We start from the raw sequence: 21,741 nt of genomic DNA on the forward strand, positions 1-21,741 counted from the left end.
TGCTTGCTCCATTCTGTTACTGAGGGATTCTACTGTGTTTCTCAGATCTTTGAGGGATGCTATGCAGATTCTGAATTCAATTTCTGACATCTCACCTGCTTGTTTGTGGATGGGATCTTGTGCTGTGTCTGCCCCATTGATCCTTGGGGGAGTTGATCTACTCTGATTATTCATATTGCCAGAGTTTTTCTGTTGATTTTGCCTCATGATCGTTTTTCACCATTGCCTTTGGCCATCCTCAGAGTTGGGGAGGTGTCTCTCCAAGATTAGATCCCAGCAGGATCACTCTATTGTTGCTAATCTTTGTAGTAGCGACCCTGTCTAGTTCCTTTGCGGCTGCTCCAGCCAGGGAGTTCTGATTGTAGAAGCAGCTCTGGCATGTAACACACCCAGATCCAGCAACAGGGCGGGAGGTGGTGCCCACAGTTCTGGGAGTGCCTGGCGCCCAGTGACTTTTGTACAGGGAGCCCAAGGCTCCAGCAGTCTCTGGCCAGGAGAAGGGCTCTGTACAGAGGCAGGGTGGGCTCCAGAGGGCACGCGGCTACCAGTATGCCTGGCCGGATGAGCGGGCCAGTGTTGAGGCTGGGAGGACACAGGATGGAGGAGGCAGGGTTGCACGGCTCCCGCAGTTCCTGGTCAGGGCATGCGGAAGCCTGGTTGGTGCAGGGTTGTGGCACAGATCTTATGGAGGTCCAGGCAGTGCCAAGCCCAGGAATTTGAGGTTGCTATGAGCTGTGACACCACGGCACTCTACCCAGGGCAACAGCCCGAGCCTCCAGTGTGCCAAAACTGTCTCACTCTGTCCCTAAGGGTTAAGGCTGTAAGGCAGCTCAGTCCCTGCCTTTAGGCTGCTCAGTCACTAGGTTACTAGGTCCCACCCCATCCTTGCTCTGATACCCTGAGGGCGGAGCTTGCCGGGGCAGTTCTCTCACACAATGGCTCCCTGCAGCCCAGCTCAGTGGCTCTTTCTGGGGCCCCAGACAATGCCCAAAATTCTCCACCCTCCTGCTCAAACTCTCCCCAAGGCAGTTCAACTGAATACCAAGTCCAAAAACACCAAAACAGTTCACAGGTAAGGCCTTTCCAGTTTGCAGTCTCACTGCTGCTTGTACTTACGTTTGCCAGTGTGATTAGGTCCATTTGAACACATGCACCACTTGCCAGTTTTCCACTGTTTTTGTCCTCCTCTTGGCATTCAGAAGTCCCTTGCTGACTCCCTGTATCCTCAAAGGGATGATTATAGGCAGATGCCACCAGCCAGAGATGTCTGGAATCTTATCTCCCCAGATTCACTGTGTCCAGTTGCAGGGTAGCTGTTACTTGGCCGCCATCTTTTTCTAGTTAGTTTTTTTTTTTTTTAATCAATTTTTATGAATAATGGTGGCTTAAAGATTCTCTTTTCATACTATTTTTTCAGGTTTTGGCATCTAGATAATGCTAATCTTATAAAATGACTTGTATACATGCTGTTTTTAGAGCCTAAAAAATGATAAGACTGGCATTGTCTGTTGTCTAAATGGTAAATTGACTTATAAAAGTGTCTAGATTTAGTATTCTTCTTGTGGATATTTTAAACTATTGATGCAATTGAAAATGTTTATAGGACATTTGAGATTTCTGTTTCTATGTGAGTCAATTTTGATGATTAAAAATTTTTCAATTATCTGAAAATGATTTTATTTCACCCCTATTTTGGAAACAGGAGGTGCACTAATAATTATTTTCTGTCAATACTTTCTTTTGACTTCCATTGTGCTGTTTTCTTCCTAAATCTGATGACTTTTTTTCTATTCTTATTTTTATTAGTTCTGGATAGTTCTTAACCATCTCTTCAAATATCTCATATTCCTCATTCACTCCATTATTTCCTTCTGGAATTCTGATTGGATCTACAATGGACATTCTCTCTTCTCCATGTCAGTTAAACTTTCTTTCATATTATTTATTTGTTTGTATTATACTCTGGCTAATTTCTGAAGATATATCTTCCAGCTCACTAAATCTTTAGCTATTTCTTTTTTTTGAGACAGAGTCTCACTTTGTTGCCCTCGGTAGAGAGCTGTGGAGTCACAGCTCACAGCAACCTCCAGCTCGTGGGCTTAGGCAATTCTCTTGCCTTGGCCTCCCAAGTAGCTGGGACCACTGGGGCCTGCCACAATGCTCAGCTGTTTTTTGTTGCAGTTTGGCCAGGGCTGGGTTTGAACCCACCACCCTCGGTATAGGGGGCCAGTGCCCTACTCACTGAGCCACAGGCGTTGCCCATCTTTAGCTATTTCTAATTTGCTACTTAACCCCACTTACTGAGGTTTTAGTCTTAAGTTTTATACTTTTATTTCTAAAATTGTTTTTGTTCAAATCTCCTTTTTTAATTTTGAAGACCTCTTGTCTCTTTGGGATATTTTTAATGTCTTTTATTTGTTAAGCAGTTTTTTTTTTCCTTAAAGTTCTATTTCTGACAGTTCTGATTTTCATTGTTCTAACAGGTCTGATTCGTCAGTTGGTTGGCTCTAGCTGGCTCTTGCTCATGGTGTCTTGTTCCTTATGTATTTTGCTATTTGTGATTGTGAACTCATGTTCCTTGGAACTTTATCTGAGAATTCTTTGAGGCCTGGATAGAAATCACATTCTTCCAGGGAGGATATGTGTTTACTTTTACCAGATGCCTGGAGATACTACAAACCCAGATTCACTTAAAAGTAAATGTTCAGCGTGTGGCTTTTTGGGTCCTCTAGTTAATATGCATTTCGGCTCCCTATTTCTTTGGACTTTTCCTTTCTCATTTGCCCCTAAGGATTTTCTTTACATTCTCATCAGCTCAGCTATGCATTCAAAATGGATTTAGGTGTTAGTTTAGGACTAGGTGTTCTTACTTAGATTTCTCTGGTTGTCTAGTTTGTCATTTTGCTGAAAATCAATGTCTTCATTATATTTTTAAATTTGACAGTCATATTTTTCAACAAGTAGATTATATCTCCTTCTGGATTGCATACTCTAATTTCTTGTTTGTAATATCATCTTGAGACTTCTATGAACATAAATGAGTAATTTGTTTTCTTCTATTTTTTACTCAACTCTTTAACATAGGGAGACATTTGTCCTCAGATTGCTCTCCTTTTTATGAACCTTTACATCATCTCTCTTTTGTTTATCCTTAACAGAGGTAAGTCCTTGCTTATCAAGCATTGGGAGTTTGGATAAATTCTTTCATTAATTCAGACTGCTTCTAATTCAAAATCAGATGAAAGGAAGAAGGAAATAGTTTAGATTTATTATTAGTTTCACTTTGTAGTTCAAAATTCAACAAGGTAGGAGAATTAAGAAGGAAACCAGAATCAGAGACAGTTAACTGGGACTTTTCTTCTGGTCTGCAGAGTTTGTTTTCTGTGTTTGTTTGGCAATTCAGATGCTTTTATTTATTTATTTATTATTAAATCATAGCCGTGTACATCAATGCAATCATGGGGCACCATACACTGGTTTTATGTACTATTTGACATATTTTCATCATACTGGTTAACAAAGCCTTCCTGACATTTTCTTAGGTATTATGTTGAGACATTTACATTCTATATTTAGTAAGTTTCACATGTACCCTTGTAAGATGCACTGTAGGTGTGGTCCCACCAATCACTCTCCCTCTGCCCATCCTCCCCACCTCCCCGCCCCTCCCTCTCCCCCTTCCCCATATTCTTAGGTTATCAGACTACACTATAAATTGATAGTGATCAAAACAGCATGGTACTGGCACAAAAACAGAGAGGTAGATGTATGCAACAGAATAGAGAACCAAGAGATGAACCCAGCTACTTACCAGTATTTGATTTTTGACAAGCCAATTAAAAACATTCAGTGGGGAAAAGATTCTCTATTTAACAAATGGTGCTGGGTGAACTGGCTGGCAACCTGTAGAAAACTGAAACTGGACACCTTTCACCATTAACTAAGATATACTCTCACTGGATTAAAGATATAAACTTAAGACGTGAAATTATAAAAATACTAGAAGAAAGTGCAGGAAAAACTCTTGAAGAAAGTGGCCTGGGTGAATATTTTATGAGGAGGACTCCCCGGGCAATTGAAGCAGCATCAAAAATACACTACTGGGACCTGATCAAACTAAAAAGCTTCTGCACAGCCAAGAACACAGTAAGTAAAGCAAGCAGATAGGCCTCAGAATGGGAGAAGATATTTGCAGGTTATGTTTCCGACAAAGGTTCAATAACTAGAATCCACAGAAGACTCAAATGTATTAGCAAGAAAAAACAAGTGATCCCATCTCAGGGTGGGCAAGGGACTTGAAGAGAAACCTCTCTGAAGAAGACAGGCGCATGGCCTACAGACATATGAAAAAAAGCTCATCATCCTTAATCATCAGAGAAATAGAAATCAAAACTACTTTGAGATACCGTCTAAGCCAGTAAGATTAGCCCGTATCACAAAATCCCAAGACCAGAGATGTTGGCGTGGATGGACATTTAGATGTTAATGAGGCTAAGTCAGAGCTGTAGTCTTTGCCTATGGACTCCTATATAGGAATTTCTTAAGTAAAGAAGAGTTGACCCGCATACCAGACCCACCAGGCCAGGCAAGAGTATTACTTTAGATAAATTTCTATAGTTTTTGCTTTGGATTCTTAACCTTATGGGTTCAGACACTTGATGGGTCAATTTTCTCAGAGCTGGATGTATACATTGATAGTAAGAAGTATACCTGCCTGGGTATACTATTGGACACTATTCTAGCCCATGGTCTCTGTATAGGCTCATCAATTGGAAAGGCAAATTGTGATTGGAGATGAATGAGAAATCAGATTGAGAAGAATTTAGATATATAATTTGAAATTTAGTGGCAGATGACCAAGATGGACTGATACATCCATCTATCTCCTAGCATAGGGACAGCTTTAGTCCCTAAGCTTAGGTACCCTCTCCTTGATGATATGAGACACCTGCCTTATTCATCCTTGCCTATTCTTCCAGGAATGATCAGTTTCCATTTTCACAGACATATTCTTTCTCTAGATTATTGTATCCTTCTCACTTATGGCCAAGTGTCAGTGTAGGAGACATTCTTCTTTGTTGAGGTGGTTTTGCCTCTTCTCGTACTGACCTATTGTGTAGTTATTTCACGGTCTCATTCTCCAAAGGCAGCCCTATGTCTCTTAATTCCAAGTTTTGAGGAGAGGTCTTATTGTAGCTCTTGATAGTTTATCCCCAGATTTTGAAGTGAAGGTTTTCTGAGTAAAGGAATCAATTGCAGGGTGTGGCTTCCAAGTAAGGAAGCATTTCCAGAAGGCATCCAAGGCAGTTTGTCTCCAAACTTCATGCTTGCACCTCTGAACTTGAGAGTTGGAGGGGGAGTATTTAATAACATTCATGCTTTTACCTGTACTTTTGTGCATATCAGATATGTTAATTAGGAAGATACTTATCTTCTCCTTATACTAGGTTTCCTAAGGACATGTATTTGGCAATATTGGTTTTAGCAAGAATTACTGTATGTACTTGAAAGTAACAAAACTGTACTTCTTTAAAAATATCTCTTATTCAGATATGTTGCCAGAGAAGCCTGGCCTCCCCCTTCTCCCATTAGCTCTGATGAGGGAGGTTTGATGCCCGTCACTGGTGTAATCTGGACCTTCCTTTGTGACTCATTCTTTCTCTCATTTTCTCCGAGCAAATACAAATCGCCCATCAAATGACAAGTGAAGGCACAGGGGAGGTGAGGGGAGGGAAATCAGAGCCGAAATCTGTTAGCTATTTGGAGTAATTGGTTATTTGCTGTGTTTGCTGGTTGGGAAGCAGAGCACATACTTCACGGTCTCTCTTGTTACGGGGGCTGGAGTCACCCTTCGATATTGGATCCTCGTTGCCGGAGCCCTTGGCTTGAGGCGCCTTTCCCCTGCTTGGCATTCCTGTGGTCTCCTCGGGGGTGCAACCCTCCTCCCTTGATGCACACTGCAGGGGGGACAGCCCGGGGTGAAACTTGTCTGGCAAACTCCAGGGCCCCATCAGGGAGGGAGGCCCCAGCTCCCCACAAGCAACCCTCTTTGCCTCTGCCACCATGACACCCTCCAACTACGTTCCCCAAGAGTTTTTTCTCCTAGTCCATGAGGCTTCTGTTTTTAAATACAGAGAAGAAATGTTCGTCTCTTTATACAGGGCTGTTCTAAGCTTCCCTTGGAAATCTATAGCATTGGAAGTTCTCTCTGAGGTCTAACTTAATGCCTTCCTATCCATATTGGTCCTGCCACCGTTTACCCCTTAGCCTTGGAACTTGGTATAGTGCTCCCTGCTGAGCACCTCATCTCTTTGCTTGGTGAAGCCCATTGAGCCTTCCAGTTCTTTAACTCTTATCTGCAATAAACGAAGTATGGGGAAACCAGAGTGAATTAGCAACAAGTTCAAAATATAAAATATTTGAAAAGTAGTGTGATTTTGGTATGAAAATGCACATAATAACTAGAAAGTAGATTGACTTTGGCACATAGTAGGCTCCCCCCAAATCCTTTTTAAATTGAATTTAAGATAACTAATATGAATGCTTCTGAAGTCCTGGAAATGCTTTCAAAAATAGTTTTTATCTTAAGTAGATTGTTGGAACTCTTGCTAAACAAAACTGTCTACATAAGCAGAATGAAGATAGGGTACGCTTTTGCTCAGGCCCCATTGGAATCATCATGGATTCTGAATTAGTAGTGCTTTGTTGCTTTCTGAATAGGTTTGAAGACTGATGGAATCTTCTTTCATTCAACCTACTGGATAGATTCCATTCTTCCAGGCTTTCTACAGGGGTATGTGTGGTCATGCTGCCTTGGGAGAACCAACTCATGGCCCAAGTATCTACCTTAGGCTCCTAAATTGGGAAAGGGCTAGCAAGCTGAGACTCCCCATATGGCCCCCACCCCATGTGAGTGCCCCATCTGGAACAGCCCAATAGTCAAATGATTGGTTAAAGGTCTTCCTTTCCCTGCCACCTCTGTTGATTCAGCTTGATGTCTGAGTAAGCAGAGTAATGATCCTTTTGACAGGCAAGGAGGCTGGACCAAAGAGTGTGTCAACAGAGGCTGAAAGCCCAGTGTTCCACTTGTGGAAATAATTAAGTGATTTTTATTATGGGTATATAGAGTTCTGCTTAATCAACATGGTAGCTGACTGTGGGCATATGTCTGCATGGTTTGGGGGAACATGAGTAGTTTAGTATGCATGAGGTAGGGTAGGTTTGAAGTCAAAGCATTTGCATGTCTGGGAGTTTGTCTGGTCTAGATCAGGCATGGGTACTTGTAAATTATATACATGTTTGTATTCATGTGTGCATGAGCAAATAGTCTGTTTCTGAAACCTTAGGACATTAGTGAAGAAATTAGAGAATCATCATATCATTATTACTGTTTTACAGATGTCGAGCTATGGGGTAGCAGTAATAGGGATCAAACTGGTGATGTTGGCAACATTAACAAAAGCATTTATCATGGTAAACTTTATCGGTTACAGAATATCTCCACAGACTTCAGTGCAGACACTCACAGTCACCCCAGTGTTGAGTTGTTATATTATTATCTTGACATTAAATGATTGGTGCCAAGAGAGAAATTACTTTCAACACAGTTTAGGATGTCTTCCTCTGGGTTGACACAGGCTATACAGGTCTGCCTAAAATTGTAAAAAATAAAGGAGCATTTTTTAAAGAGTTAAGCATATAGTCCTATGTAGTGACCCAAAATTTAACATTATGACCTTGGTGATAAATCAAATTGACCAGAAACTTTCCTCTTTGATGCCAGATGGTCATCCTGGGGAGAGAATGCAAGTTTTGTCCTTTCTCCCTAACCCTTCCTGCAAGTTTTGTTATCCATATTCATGAAATATGTTAGGCCCACTGAATGATAATAGATTAAATGTTTGGAATATACCATACTGATTTGGGTCTTTGGAGGGATTAGAATATTCATTAGACTGGATCAAGCTCGGGGAAACGTGTCTTCGTTACTTTGCTCTGGTCGCTCAAGAATTGCATGTAGGCTAATAACTGAAATTGGAGAGGCTTCCAGCCTGCGCCTTGATCAGACTTACTGGATTGGCTGACTGAACAATGAACAGCCTTGAACCTTGGCCATGGGAGAATGAAGTTTTAATGGCCAGACTTCTAGTTAAAGCCTGAGATGACACTTCAAAAATCAAGCCGCTTTTGTTTCTTTCTTTTCCTTGATATGTTCCAAGACTAGATGCTTAGCTATTGCAAAATGAAGTAAAAAACACACTTGGAATTAGAAGACAAACCACCATTTCCCTTTTGGAGCTCTGAAATAATGGGATTCCACTAACATCAGAGGGTTCGTTAGCTTTGGCACGTCTGGGTTAAGACACAGAAGAGCTGTCCTGTTTTTTGTGGGGCTCGTTCTTATGGGTGTGCTAACTTATTCTGGGACTTCCTGGGGAAGAGAAGGAAGAAGTGGGCTTGAAATAACTCCATCAGAAGCCAGATTAGTGAAATAGCAGGAATGATATTTTCAAGTCACATCCGTGAGTATGTTAAAAATATAACTTTATTTTGCTGTAAGTTAACTTTATCTCTCCTGTGAACTCACATTTTTCCTTATGACAGAAAACTCCCGGTAATCTTCAACATTTTAGGTTTAAACTTAGTCAGTTTGGACTTTCTCTCCTCCTCCTCATCCCTGAAAGGCAGCTAAATCTTGGGTTGAGCTTCCATAATGTCATGACCTTTACAGGGAGGGATCTCTGGTCACCATTATGTGTCCACCCTGGCATTTATAAACCCACTGATTTCTGGGTGCACAGACTGTATTGCATCTTACAAAAACATTTCATTTATGACAGCCTCTTCTCATCTCAGCCCCAAGATCCTTCCAAGTTTCCTGGCATTCTCTCTCTTTCTCTCTTTCTTTCCCTTAACTAACTTTTAAGACCTTCTGGGGAATAAGGTACAATTAACAGCTCTTCTATGGCTTTCTGGGGTCTACAGGAAATTCTAAGGGCTCCCTTAGGCTCTTTCTCCCATGACACCCATGCAGCCATCTTGGATTAAGTGTCCCTCCCAATTCCTCTGGCACCTTCTGGGTGGCTGCTACTTGCTAGATCCCCACAGTTAGGGAGGGGTCTCCTCTCTAAACACTCAGGCACTATGCTGGGGGGAAAGGTATATGACGTCTATGGAACCACCACAAGTCTCTAGTTCCTTCTTCCTTTTCCTTTCTGTACTTTCATGTCCTTTGCCTATGATGTGGAAAAACTGGCCAGAAAAAAATACTCTTTTAAATTTAGTTTTTTAAAATGGCAGATTGTCTGTCTTTGCAAACATAAAAGCCAGTGACCAGCCCTCCTACCCACTCTGCTGTTTAGGCATTCATGTAGCCATCAAATATTTACTGAATGGCAAATATGTGCCAGGCAGTGTTCTAAATATTGGGGATATGAGTGTTACAAAAGATAAAGGGCTCTGCCCTCATGGGGAAGGAGATATAATAAACAAATGCCTAAGAAAAATCTTTGGAATGTCAGATGGGGATAATTGCTATGGAGAAAAAGCAAGGAAGGGGGAATAGGAATTGCAGGGAGGGGGGTTGTGATTTAAAATAATGAGGGTAAGACCAAAAGGTTGCACTGGAATCAAGACTTGAAGGCTATACAGACGTGGCCTAGGGACCTATCGGGGAATAGAGTTCCTGCCAGGGGAAGGACATGAGGGTCCTGGAGTGTTGAGGACCAGGAAGTCCAGTGTGCCCGGGGGAATGAGGAATGAGTGTGTGAAGGAGGAAGAAAGCAGAAGGACCTGAGGTCAAGGAGGTATGGGGACCCAGTCACCAGAGACTTTAGAGGTTGCTGTAAGGGCTTTAGCTCTATTCTGAGTGAACTGAAGAATAATTGGAGGGATTTGCACAGAGGGCAGTATGATCTGATGTACATGGCTATAGGGTTGGGAATGGATTTGGGGAGGGGGCAGCAAGTGTGAAACAAGGAGGCCAGTTAGGAGACTGCTGCAGGAATCCATTGTGTGGTGGTAGGGGCTGGACTAGGGGGCAGTGATGGAGAGAAGCGGTCTGATTCTGAATTGATATTGAAGGTGGTGCTAAAAGGAGTTACTGATGGATCATATGTAGGGTATGAGGAAGAGGAAGGTGACTGTAAAGTTTGTGACTTGAGCATCTGGAAGGAAAGAGTTGCTATTTGTTTATGTAGGAAGATGGTGGGAGAAGCAGCCTGGGCAGAGGATGTTCAGGAATATAGGAATCTGGACTTGGTACATTTGAGGAGCTTAGCAGATGTCCAGTGGGAGATGTCATTCATATAGGCAGCTAGAGTTCAGGGGTTCATCCAGGGGGAGAGGGCTCATTGTGGGGGCCATCAACAAATGTTATTTAAAGATATAAGACCCAAGGAGAACGTCAAGAGAGTGAGAGTGGATAGCACTGGCTCCTGGAACACTCAGATGACCAAAGCATGGATGATGGGGAGGAATTAGCAGAGAAGACTGAGAATGTGTGGCTGGTGAGGTTTGAGAGCCACACTGTGGTGTTCAGGACAGTGGGGGGCTCTTCAAGGCAAGGGGACATGCTTCAAGGACACAGGCATGACTGCCTCTGTCACATACTGCTGCTATATTGATTATTAACAGCCATACCATTGGTGATCCTGGCAAGTGTGTTTTGGGGGAAGAGAGAGAAGGGAAAGATACAAATTAGAGACAAGTGTAGACAACTCTTTCTAGAAGTTTTTCTGCCCGGGAGGTAAGGTGGAAGCCAAAAGGGAAAGTGTGGTCAGGTATATATCTATGTCTGTCTATCTATATATCATCTGTCTATCTTTATTATTTTTTTTTTATTAAATCATAACTTTGTACCTTGATGCATTTATGGAGTTCAGTGTACTGCTTTGATACACAATGTGAAATGCTTACATTGAACTAAGTAACACATCCATCACAATTATACTCATTTCTTAATAGTTTTGAAATGTACCATTGCATCATGCACATTAGGTGAGGTCCCCCCAAATACCCTTCCTCCTCCCATATTTCCCCTCCCCTCCCCTCTCTCTCCTCTTCCCTTCTACTTTCTGGACTATAGTTATGTTTTACCATTCATACGAATGTGAGGATGATTGTATATTGATTTCATAGTAATATTGAGTACATTGGATACTTTTTCCCCCCATTCTTGAGATACTTTATAAGAAGAATATGTTCTAGCTCCATCCAGGTAAACATAAAAGATGTGAAGTCTCCATCTTTTTAATGGTTGCATAGTATTCCATGGTGTACATATACCACAATTTGTTAATCCATTCATGGGTCAGTGGGTACTTGGGCTGTTGCCATGTCTTGGCTATTATGAATTGGGCTGCAATAAACATTCTGGTGCAAATGTCTTTGTTGTACTTTTTTTTTTTTTTTTTTTAATGATGGTGAACTGGTATCCCATGTTTGAAAGCTGATGGGACTGGTCCAGTAGAAGTTTAATGATGCAGAAGAGACTGGGGAGAATCATGGAATGATGGCCCTGAATGGACCAGAGAGGCTGGAGCCCAGGGCACAAGTTGGCCTAGCTGGGGTGTGTGCTGTGCAGTGGCAGGGATGTGGAGGACAGTCAACACAGGTGCAGCACTGGTGGGGGCTCACAGAAGATCTCTTCTGATGCTTCTGTTTGCTAAGAGAAAAAAGAAGCAGGGAGCATGGGCTGAAAGTGAGGCTAGGGAGGCGGTATAAGAAGTTTAAGGAGAGGTGAGCAAAGAAAACAAGATGGGGTAGACAGATAGACAGCAATGGGCCCCTTGAGGCTGTGGTAGAAACTTGGCACAAGATGAGACAGCTGGGATCTTGCTTTCCTCTGGCCACGTTTGCTTGTGGGGGGCTGATGTGCTGGAGGGGAGAGCTGAATTTGACCCAAGTTGGTTGGCCAGGAGTGCCTTTGAACAAGAGAGGTGCAAGGGAGATTCAAAGTAGGGAAGGGCAAAGGGGTAAACACAGGATTTGATGGGCAAAAAAGAAAAAGTTAACGTGTAAATTATGATTCTGCTGCATGTATAATTACTGTTAATGATGAGGACAATTGATTAGAACTGGGTTTAACTGTGAGAGATAGGAAGACAATGGGGACAGCAGGCCAGCCAATGTGACCAAGAGGTAGAAGGCACCCTGGCCCTTCTTCATAGCCCCGTGTGTCTGCTCCCAGAGAACCAGCCACCAACCATCACCTGAAAATTTGACAGGAGAGGGAATTGCAGCTGAGTGTCTCTTGGGGAAAACCAAAGGTGGTAAGTTTTAGGTTCTATTTGGTGGTCCATTGTTAAAAAAAATGTTTAACTCTTACTACCTCAGAAATAAACACTTGTGATTCCTGCTTTTATTCTGTGTTTGATGCTTGTATTTGAACACTTGTTCTTTTTTATTTTAACAGGTTTATTGAGATAATCCATATAAATACAAGTTCTTATTTAAAGTATACGATTCAGTTTTTTAAGGCTATCTCACATGTCCCCCATTCATCAATTGATGTGTCTTTGAGTGTTTCCACTTTTTGGCTATTATGAATAATTCCACTTTGAACATCTACTTGTGGACATAACTTTTCATTTCTCTAGGTAGGGAGTTGCTGGTTCATACAAACCAGTTGCTGGTTCATGAAACCCTCTGTTTCACCCATTTAAGGAATTGCCAGATTGTTTTTCAAAGCACCTGTGCCATCATAAATCTCCATCAGCAGTGTAGAAGAGTTCCAGTTCCTCCACATCTTCACCAACACTTAGTTATTATCTGACTTTGATTATAGCCATCGTAGTGGGGGTTGTGGTTTTGATTTGCATTTTCCTAATGGCTAATGATGTTGAGCATCTTTTCAGGTGCTTATTGGCCATTTGTATCTCTTCTTGTCTGGAGGGATGTCTGTTTAAGTCCAGTGCCCATTTAAAAATTAGGTTGCCTTTTTATTATTGAGTTATGAGTTCTCTATATGTTCTGGATATAAATCCCATATCAGACATGATGTACAAGTATTTTCTCCCCATCCATGAGTTCTTTTTTTATTTTCTTGGTTTCTTTTGAAGCATCCTGCTATTTGTTTATTTTAAACACTTTCAATTTTTAAAGTTATGCAAAGAATACATGCATACAATGAAAAATGATAAATTTCTAAGTGATACACAAAAATAAAAGGAATAAAGAAAACATGTATAATCCTACCATTCAGTGATAGTCACTGTGAACACCTGGGGATTAGTCCACTTCTTCAAATGAGATCACATTATTTATTTATTTATTTTTTTATTGTTGGGGATTCATTGAGGGTACAATAAGCCAGGTTACACTGATTGCAATTGTTAGGTAAAGTCTCTCTTGCAATCATATCTTGCCCCCAACATTATTTATTTTTTAACCCTTTATAAATCTCATCAGATGTGAATAACATTTCATGTCAATACATAACATATATTTCATAACAATCATATGGATGTACAGTTTACCCAAACAGTTCCTTATTATTAGACACTTGAGTTGTTTCTGATTTTTTACTGTTTTAAATGATGTTAAATCTTTATGCATATCAATCATTACTTTTTGGGAAAATTTCTAGAATGGGATTGCTGGGTCAAAATGTGTGTACGTTTTTAAGGTCATAGAAACGTGGCAGCCATTTTGTGTTCTGGAAAGACTGTGGCCATCCATGTTCTTATCAGTACTTTGTGGGAGTCAGCCGTTGGCCAAGAAACTAACCTGGCCCATGCAATGATAGCAACGACAATACTATTATGAGTAATAGCAATAAACACTTAGGTTGCTAAGACTCAGTTCTTTATGAGCTAGACATGGTTCTAAGCACTTTATACATATTGACTCATTTATTCCTCACAATAACTCCATCAAATTCATGCCATTATTTTTCCATTACACTTTAGATAACTGAGGCCTACAGAGGTTAAGTATTAATAGTTACCCAAGGTGACACTGCCGGGAGTGGCAGGATTTGGACCCTAGCAGCCTGGCTCTTGAGTCCTGGCTCCCTCTGCCCCTCTTGAGAGCTTTGTTACGTTTCCATCACCAGGTGCTTCAACACTATTAAGCAACATGCTGACTATTGCTTTAAAATAGTCTATATAGGCTCGGTGTCTGTAGCTCAGCTGGTAGGGCGCCAGCTACATACACCGGGGCAGGTGGGTTCAAACCTGACCTGGGTCTGCCAAACAATAATAACAATTACAACAAAAAAATAGCTGGGCATTGTGGGCGGGTGCCTGTAGTCCCAGCTATTTGGGAGGCTGAGGCAAGAGAATCACTTAAGCCCAAGAGTTTGAGGTTGCTGTGAGCTGTGAAGTCACAGCACTTTACTGAGGGCAACATAGTGAGATTATGTCTCAAAAAAAAAAAAAGAAGTCCATATAATGCTAAGAAATCTTCCTTTAATTTCTAATCACTGAGAGTTTCATTTAAGAATAAATGAGAAATCTGAACCCACATTGTTTCTGTTTTTTGTTTTTGTTTTGCCAATGCTTGTTGGCAAACTCTTTCTTTTTTTTTTTTTTTAATTTTTTTATTAAATCATAACTGTATACAATGATATGATTATGGGGCATTATACACTCACTTCATAAACCATTTGACACATTTTTATCACAGTGGTTAACATAGCCTTTCCAGCGTTATCTCAGTTACTGTGCCAAAACATTTACATTCTACATTTACCAAGTTTCGCAAATACCCCTGTAATATGCACCACAGGTGTGATCCCACCGATTCCCCTCCCTCTACCCACCCACCCCCTTTCCCACTTCCCCCTATTGTTAAGTTGTAGCTGGGTTATAGCTTTCATGTGAGAGCCCCAAATTAGTTTCATAGTAGGGCTGGGTACATTGGGTATTTTTTCTTCCATTCTTGGGATACTTTACTAAGAAGAATATGTTCCAGCTCCATCCATGTAAACATGAAAGAGGTAAAGTCTCCATCTTTCTTTAAGGCTGCATAGTATTCCATGGTATACATATACCACAATTTATTAATCCATTCGTGGATCCATGGGCACTTGGGCTTTTTCCATGACTTAGCTATTGTGAATTGGGCTGCAATAAACATTCTGGTACAAATATCTTTGTTATGTTGTGATTTTTGGTCTTCTGGGTATATGCCCAGCAGAGGAATTACAGGATTGAATGGCAGATCTATTTTTAGATCTCTGAGTGTTCTCCATATATCTTTCCAAAAGGAATGTATTAATTTGCATTCCCACCAGCGAATCACACTACCAGACCTCAGACTTTACTACAAATCGATAGTGATCAAAACAGCATGGTATTGGCACAAAAACAGAGAAGTAGATATCTGGAATAGAATAGAGAACCAAGAGATGAATCCAGCTACTTACCGCTGTTTGATTTTTGACAAGCCAATTAAAAACATTCAGTGGGGAAAAGATTCCCTATTTAACAAATGGTGCTGGGTGAACTGGCTGGCAACCTGCAGAAGACTGAAATTGGACCCACACCTTTCACCATTAACTAAGATAGACTCTCATTGGATTAAAGATTTAAACTTAAGACATGAAACTATAAAAATACTAGAGGAGAATGCAGGGAAAACCCTTGAAGAAATTGGTCTGGGTGAGTATTTCATGAGGAGAACCCCCCGGGCAATTGAAGCAGCTTCAAAAATACACTACTGGGACTTGATCAAACTAAAAAGCTTCTGCACAGCTAAGAACACAGTAAGCAGAGCAAGCAGACAGCCCTCAGAATGGGAGAAGATATTTGCAGGGTATAACTCTGACAAAGGTTTAATAACCAGAATCCACAGAGAACTCAAACGCATCAGCAAGAAAAAAACAAGGGATCCCATCGCAGGCTGGGCAAGGGATTTGAAGAGAAACTTCTCTGAAGAAGACAGGCGCACGGCCTTCAGACATATGAAAAAATGCTCATCATCTTTAATCATCAGAGAAATGCAAATCAAAACTACTTTGAGATATCATCTAACTCCAATGAGACTAGCCTATATCACAAAATCTCAAGACCAGAGATGTTGGCGTGGATGCGGAGAAAAGGGAACACTTTGGCAAACTCTTTCTTAAAGGATCAAATAGTATATAATTTAGGGTTGGGGGATGTAAGGTTTCTATTGCCATTATTCAACTCTGCAGTTGTAGAAAAGCATCCACAGAACATATTGATGTTTAAATCATAAAACTAAGCCGTTGCCAGCCACACTTTTCAAACCTCTGTTCTGGATGATTCTGTGGCTTTTCCCTCCTTGCTCCTCGAGTAACTAAACCACTTGTGCATTTTAGAATAACCCAGCTTGACCATGCCAGATCTGCTGCTGCCATCTGTTTGTTAATATTTAGGATCTTTATATCTCTATTCAGGAATGAGAGTAATGTGTGTCTCTCTCTCTCTCTCTCTCTGTGGGGCTTTGCTTCATCAAAGAATGGGGAAAATTTTAATCTTTTTCTGTGTTGCAGAACAAAGTGATTCATTCTTTGAAAGACTGATAGAACTTTCCCCCTAAAGTATTATCTTAGCCTGATGTCTTTTTTTTGGAGGTAGTTCTTTGAGACTTTTTTTCCCTTTCTTTTACTTTCAAGTCAGAATGGGCTCCCCTGAGACCCTTTTCACTTTTTTTCAGGGTTATTGCTTACTTCATGTTTTTTACAACTTTTGAATCAATTTTGGCAATTTATGTTTTTGTAGAAAGTCATCTACTTAATCTAGGTTTTCCAAGATTTTGTCATCGATTTGGCCTAGTAAACCTCTGAATATTTTTATTTTCTTCCATGATATCTTTTTATTTGATCTTTCTCATTCCTAAAGGTGTACTTGCTTTTAAAAATTAGATTTGATAGGTGGTACCTGTAGCTCAGTGGGTAGAGTGTCAGCCCAAAACACCCAAGGCTGGTGGGTTCGCATCCAGTCTGGGCCTGCCAAACAACCATAACAACTACAACCAAAAAATAGCCGGGCATTGTGGCAGGTGTCTGTAGTCCCAGCTACCTGGGAAGCTGAGGCAAGAGAATCGCTTAAGCTCAAGAGTTTGAGGTTGCTGTGAGCTGTGACGCCACAGCACTCTACCGAGGGCGACATAGTGAGACTCTATCTCAAAAAACCAAAAAAATAGATTTGATAAATATTTATCTATTGTAATGGCCTTTTAAAGGATTTATCTGGGGTTTAATTATCAATTATAATATTCTCCTTTCAAATACGTTCATATTTCTTTTGTCGTTTTTTGTTTTTTGTCTAGCAGGCCCTGGCGGAGGTCAAACCTGCCAGCCGTGGTACACAGGGCCAGTGTTCTAACCATTGAGCTATGGCCTAAATATGTTCATTTTTACTTCAAATTTTCTTGATCTTCCTGTTTTTTTCAATTTCTTGAATTATCATCTTATTTTCATTCTTTTAGTGTAACAATGAAAACATTTAAGACTGAATTTTCCTTTGAGTATAGGCTTGACTACCCAAAATTTAGGGATGTGTATACCTCTTCTTGGTATTTTGTAACAATCTCTTACTTTGATTTTGGTTTTCTCTTTGACTCCAGAGGGTTTTAAGTATGTGCTTTTAAATTTCTAAAAGGTTAGGATTTTTTTTTTTTTTTTGTAGAGACAGAGTCTCACTTTATGGCCCTCGGTAGAGTACCATGGCCTCACACAGCTCACAGCAACCTCCAACTCCTGGGCTTAAGCGATTCTCTTGCCTCAGCCTCCCGAGTAGCTGGGACTACAGGCGCCCGCCACAACACCTGGCTATTTTTTGGTTGCAGTTTGGCCGGGGCCAGGTTTGAACCCGCCACCCTCGGTATATGGGGCCGGCGCCTTACCGACTGAGCCACAGGCGCCACCCAAAGGTTAGGATTTTAATTTTTTACATTTTTCATTAATTTCTTGTTTGATTGCAATATGGTCAGAGAATGTGACTAATATGAGTTTTGTTTCTGGATTTCTGGGGCTTTCTTGAGATTTGTTTTGTGGCTTTTTGTTTTTTCTAAGTGCTCCAAGGGTGCTGGAAAAGAAGGTATATTATCTGTTTTTAATGTATATAATGTTTGTCTATTTAGTTGTATCCGTTAATGTCATTATTCAGACTCTCTGTCTCCTATTCTTTTAAAAGTTTACTTGGTTTTTCAAGATTGAAGGAAGTGTACTACCTTTTCTACAACAGTTGTGTTCCTGTCTTTTCTTTATATAAAATTCACTGATTGGTTGTCTGTCTGTGCCTGATTCTAAGCCTGAGTTGTAAACTCAGATTTTTAAGTATCGGGGCTAGGAAGAAAATAGATATAGGAGGAATTAAACAGCTAACTTTAATTCTATTTTAACCATTTCTACCTAAGTGTACATGCTTGCCTGTGTTTTAGTGTATGTCGTTGCATATCTTTGTAGGGCATATACAACTCCCTTGCTCATGGACTGTGTAACTATGTTCTTCTGCGTGTTGGTCATTGTGTGAGTCTGATATGTATATATGCACACATGCTTCCATCTATGGCATATTTTTCTTTAAATTGAAGTTCAAATGTTAGGGCTAGGGTCAGCCTGGTTCTAAGACAGCTTTTTCTGGAAAGGTTACAAGTCAGAAATCTCTGCCACCCTGAATCTTAACTCATCTGACCTCTATTCCTTTTTCCTGGCTGCAGAAGACCCTCCGGGTAAGTTGGTTGGTAGGGTCTGAACATAGACTCAGCCTTCCCTGCACAGTGTGTTTCGGCACCATGTCTGGTCACAAAAAGGGTGTCAGGACCACACTTCAGGGTGGGTTGAAGACTCAAGATGAGTTCATCCTATCTTACCCTTTCTCCAGTGTGCCTGTTTAGGTACCCTTGGCCTGGCTTCAACTTTTGTTCACCCTTTGCAAGGCAGAGCTCAGAGGACTTAGCATTGGTTTAAAGGGAGCATTTTCAGAAACTCAATCATAGGCATTCAGTTAATTCTATAGAATTAGAATAGGCTTCTGGGAGGCCTTTCAGCCTACTGTCACACAGAGTAGGAAAGTGAGTCCCAGAATGGGCTCTCCTGACACCTTGACCTTGGCTCTTCTCTCTAAACTGGAAGGATTTTAATGGTATGGCTAGGCATGGGCCGAGTGCCCAGTCGTTGGGGGTTTGAGGGAGGCCTGGGGAAGAGTGACCATCCCATCTTCAGGGAGCTTGCTGACTCCCCTAGATGACAGGAAACATCACCTAGATAGGACACTGCAGGAGAAATGTTCTAGACACACAAGAGCTAAGAGGGCCTGCAGACACACCTTGTGTAGGAAGGCCAGGGTTTTCCACAGCAGGCTCGTCTGCCTTTTCCTGTAAGCATGAATGACTGGAGGAAGTGTGTTGTCGCACGCTCCCTTTTTTCTCACCTAATTCCATTTAGTAGTGTCTTTTGAATAAAGGGCATTTAGTATATATTTGATGATTTTCAGGGACTCTGCCTAGATTTGACTTTGGGGAAACTAAGTACTGATGTACAATGTTTTATTTATTGCTGGGGTGGGGTGATAGGTAGGTAGGATAACTCTTTTGGGTCTGGGTTTTCCTGAGTCTACTACATTTTATTCATAATTAATACATTATTGACCTTTTCTCCAAAGAGTTATTGTAGGTACACTCTGACTTTAGCCTCAGTTTGTTCCTGGCATACAGGGAGTACTGAGATGATTATGCCCAGGAGCTTGACAGAAGTACCCATGACTGTGGGGCAGAGCCAGGGCTAGAATCTCTGCCTTTCAACACCAAACAAATGCTAGAACCTTTTCCTCCAGTCTTCACAGTCTTAACACCTGGAGAGGTGGAAGTTTCAGCTCTCTGCTTCCCTAAACTCACCCACAGGGAAGCCTTGAAGTCCAGGCCAGCCCAGCAGCTGTGGGAGGTATCCAATTCAGAAGGACCTTGGTTGGCAATTCTGCTTCTTAAGTATTCCCTTTCTGTTCACACAGGAAGAAGAGTTCATTGATTGGTGGAGCAAATTCTTTGCCTCGATAGGGGAGAGGGAAAAGTGTGGTTCCTATTTAGAGAAGGATTTTGACACTCTAAAGGTGAGTTCCTCTCTCCAGAACTGTACCCTTGAGTCCGACAATCACTGGGCACCTGTGATGGGCAGTGGGTAATATGACAGAAAGAGAATGTATGTATGTATGTATGTATACTTCCATTTGTCTGCTCATTTGGTGCCCGAGGGTGATGAATCCTGATGAACTAACTAGGGGGAGAAAGGTCATCCACTGATTTAGAGTAGGAAGTCACTGTGGGCTGGGATAACCAAGAGAGTATTTCCAGGAAAATGCTGAAAAATACTGAAGTATTTGTAGGAAAAATGATTTGCTTTAAAGCCCTCCCCTCACTTGAAAAAAGCCAGGAGCAAGATAGATAGTGTAAGGTGGTGGCCGTTTGACACGTTTTCAAAATATTAAAAGTTATTAAAGTTGCAAGACATTGAAAATTATTAAAGCTTAGAGATGGGTACTTAGGGATATAGTGTGCTACTCTATTTCTTTCAGTGTTATTTGAACTTTTCTATAATAGAAAATTTGTATTAAAATTAAAAGGAAAGTCAGCTGGAGAATGTACTTCTGGACAACCTCCTCCCCAATTGGGACAGAAAGTACCTCCAAATATGAAAATGTAAACCCTATTTCTGTGGGAAAAAACAGGGATGAGTCAGCCAAATCATGGTATTTTGAGGGAATTCTACAAATATAATTACGCTTTTAAAAAGTACTTTTTAGAAAGATTACCAGAGGTGACTCAAAAATTACTCCTCAAAGGGGTTATATAGTCCTCTGGATGGGGTTGCAAGACAATTCAGAATGCCCAGTTACAATTTAATTTCAGAAAACAGTGAATACTTTTTAATATTAGCATGCTTCAAATATTGTATTGGACATATTCATCTAAAAATTATTTGTTATTTATATGAAATTCAAGTGTAACTGGGTGATCTGTATTTTTACTTACTAAATCTGGCAGGATTACTTCTGGAATATAACTGGGGGAGATTCTGCACTGCACAATTACCTCCCAGGCTTGAGGAAGAGAAAACAAGAGATGGGGCACAGGCTCTTACATGTGGGAAAGACCCCCCTCCTTGGAGAGGACTGGATGAGAGGGACTTGGGGCTTGCTGGGGTGGTGGGTGGCCTGGGTTTTCCGGTGACACTGCTGGCTGAAAGCCTTTGGTGGGCCCCCTGGAGGGTGGTTTCATGAGGTGGCAGGAGGTGTCCCTGCTCCGTGGGGGTTGCCTGGTGAGTTGTGCTTGGAGCCCCAGCTGCTCAGAGATGAGGCACAGACAGTAGCCATGATCCTGAGGCAGTGAGTTCTTCATTGACTTGGTAGTTGAGTGTGTGAGGTTGGGCAAAGAGACAGAACTATTTGTGTACCAGGAGAAAGGTCCGACACATTAGGCCTGGCATGTGGTCCTGTGGCCTTGCCAAAAAAATGAGACAAACCAAGCAAGAATGAGAACTCCTGCCAAGGTGGCCCGAGGCCCTGGCCCCCTCACTGCTCCCTCTGATGCGGATGCTGAGTTGGCACTCAGCCCTTCCACTTGACCTCTCTGAGGAGGTCTCTGACAGCATCCAAATGAAAATAGGCTGTCCAAGCACAATGCGTTCAAACTATTTCTAAGGGAAAAATTAGACCTGGAAGAAATACTGGTCCTTTAGGGATAAGTAAATAGAAGAAAATCACCAACACTAGCAGTGGTCAGTGATGAAAATTAGCCTGTAGCATTATGGAGAGACTGGAAAACACTATGGAT

General features: G+C 41.4%; 1 protein-coding gene across 24 annotated transcripts in view; it reads left to right on the forward strand.

The window, feature by feature from the left end:
* The window catches only part of DYSF (dysferlin), a 232,013-nt gene that overhangs the window by 175,406 nt on the left and 34,866 nt on the right, over positions 1-21,741 (forward strand). For all 24 annotated transcript variants that reach the window (XM_053587263.1, XM_053587273.1, XM_053587276.1 and 21 more), the window contains one exon: positions 19,923-20,021. In XM_053587263.1, the coding sequence (XP_053443238.1) occupies positions 19,923-20,021 (99 nt within the window). The remainder of the gene's footprint in view (positions 1-19,922; positions 20,022-21,741) is intronic.

The sequence above is a fragment of the Nycticebus coucang genome, chromosome 4 (genome assembly GCF_027406575.1).
Source record: "Nycticebus coucang isolate mNycCou1 chromosome 4, mNycCou1.pri, whole genome shotgun sequence".
Taxonomy (NCBI): Eukaryota; Metazoa; Chordata; class Mammalia; order Primates; family Lorisidae; genus Nycticebus; species Nycticebus coucang.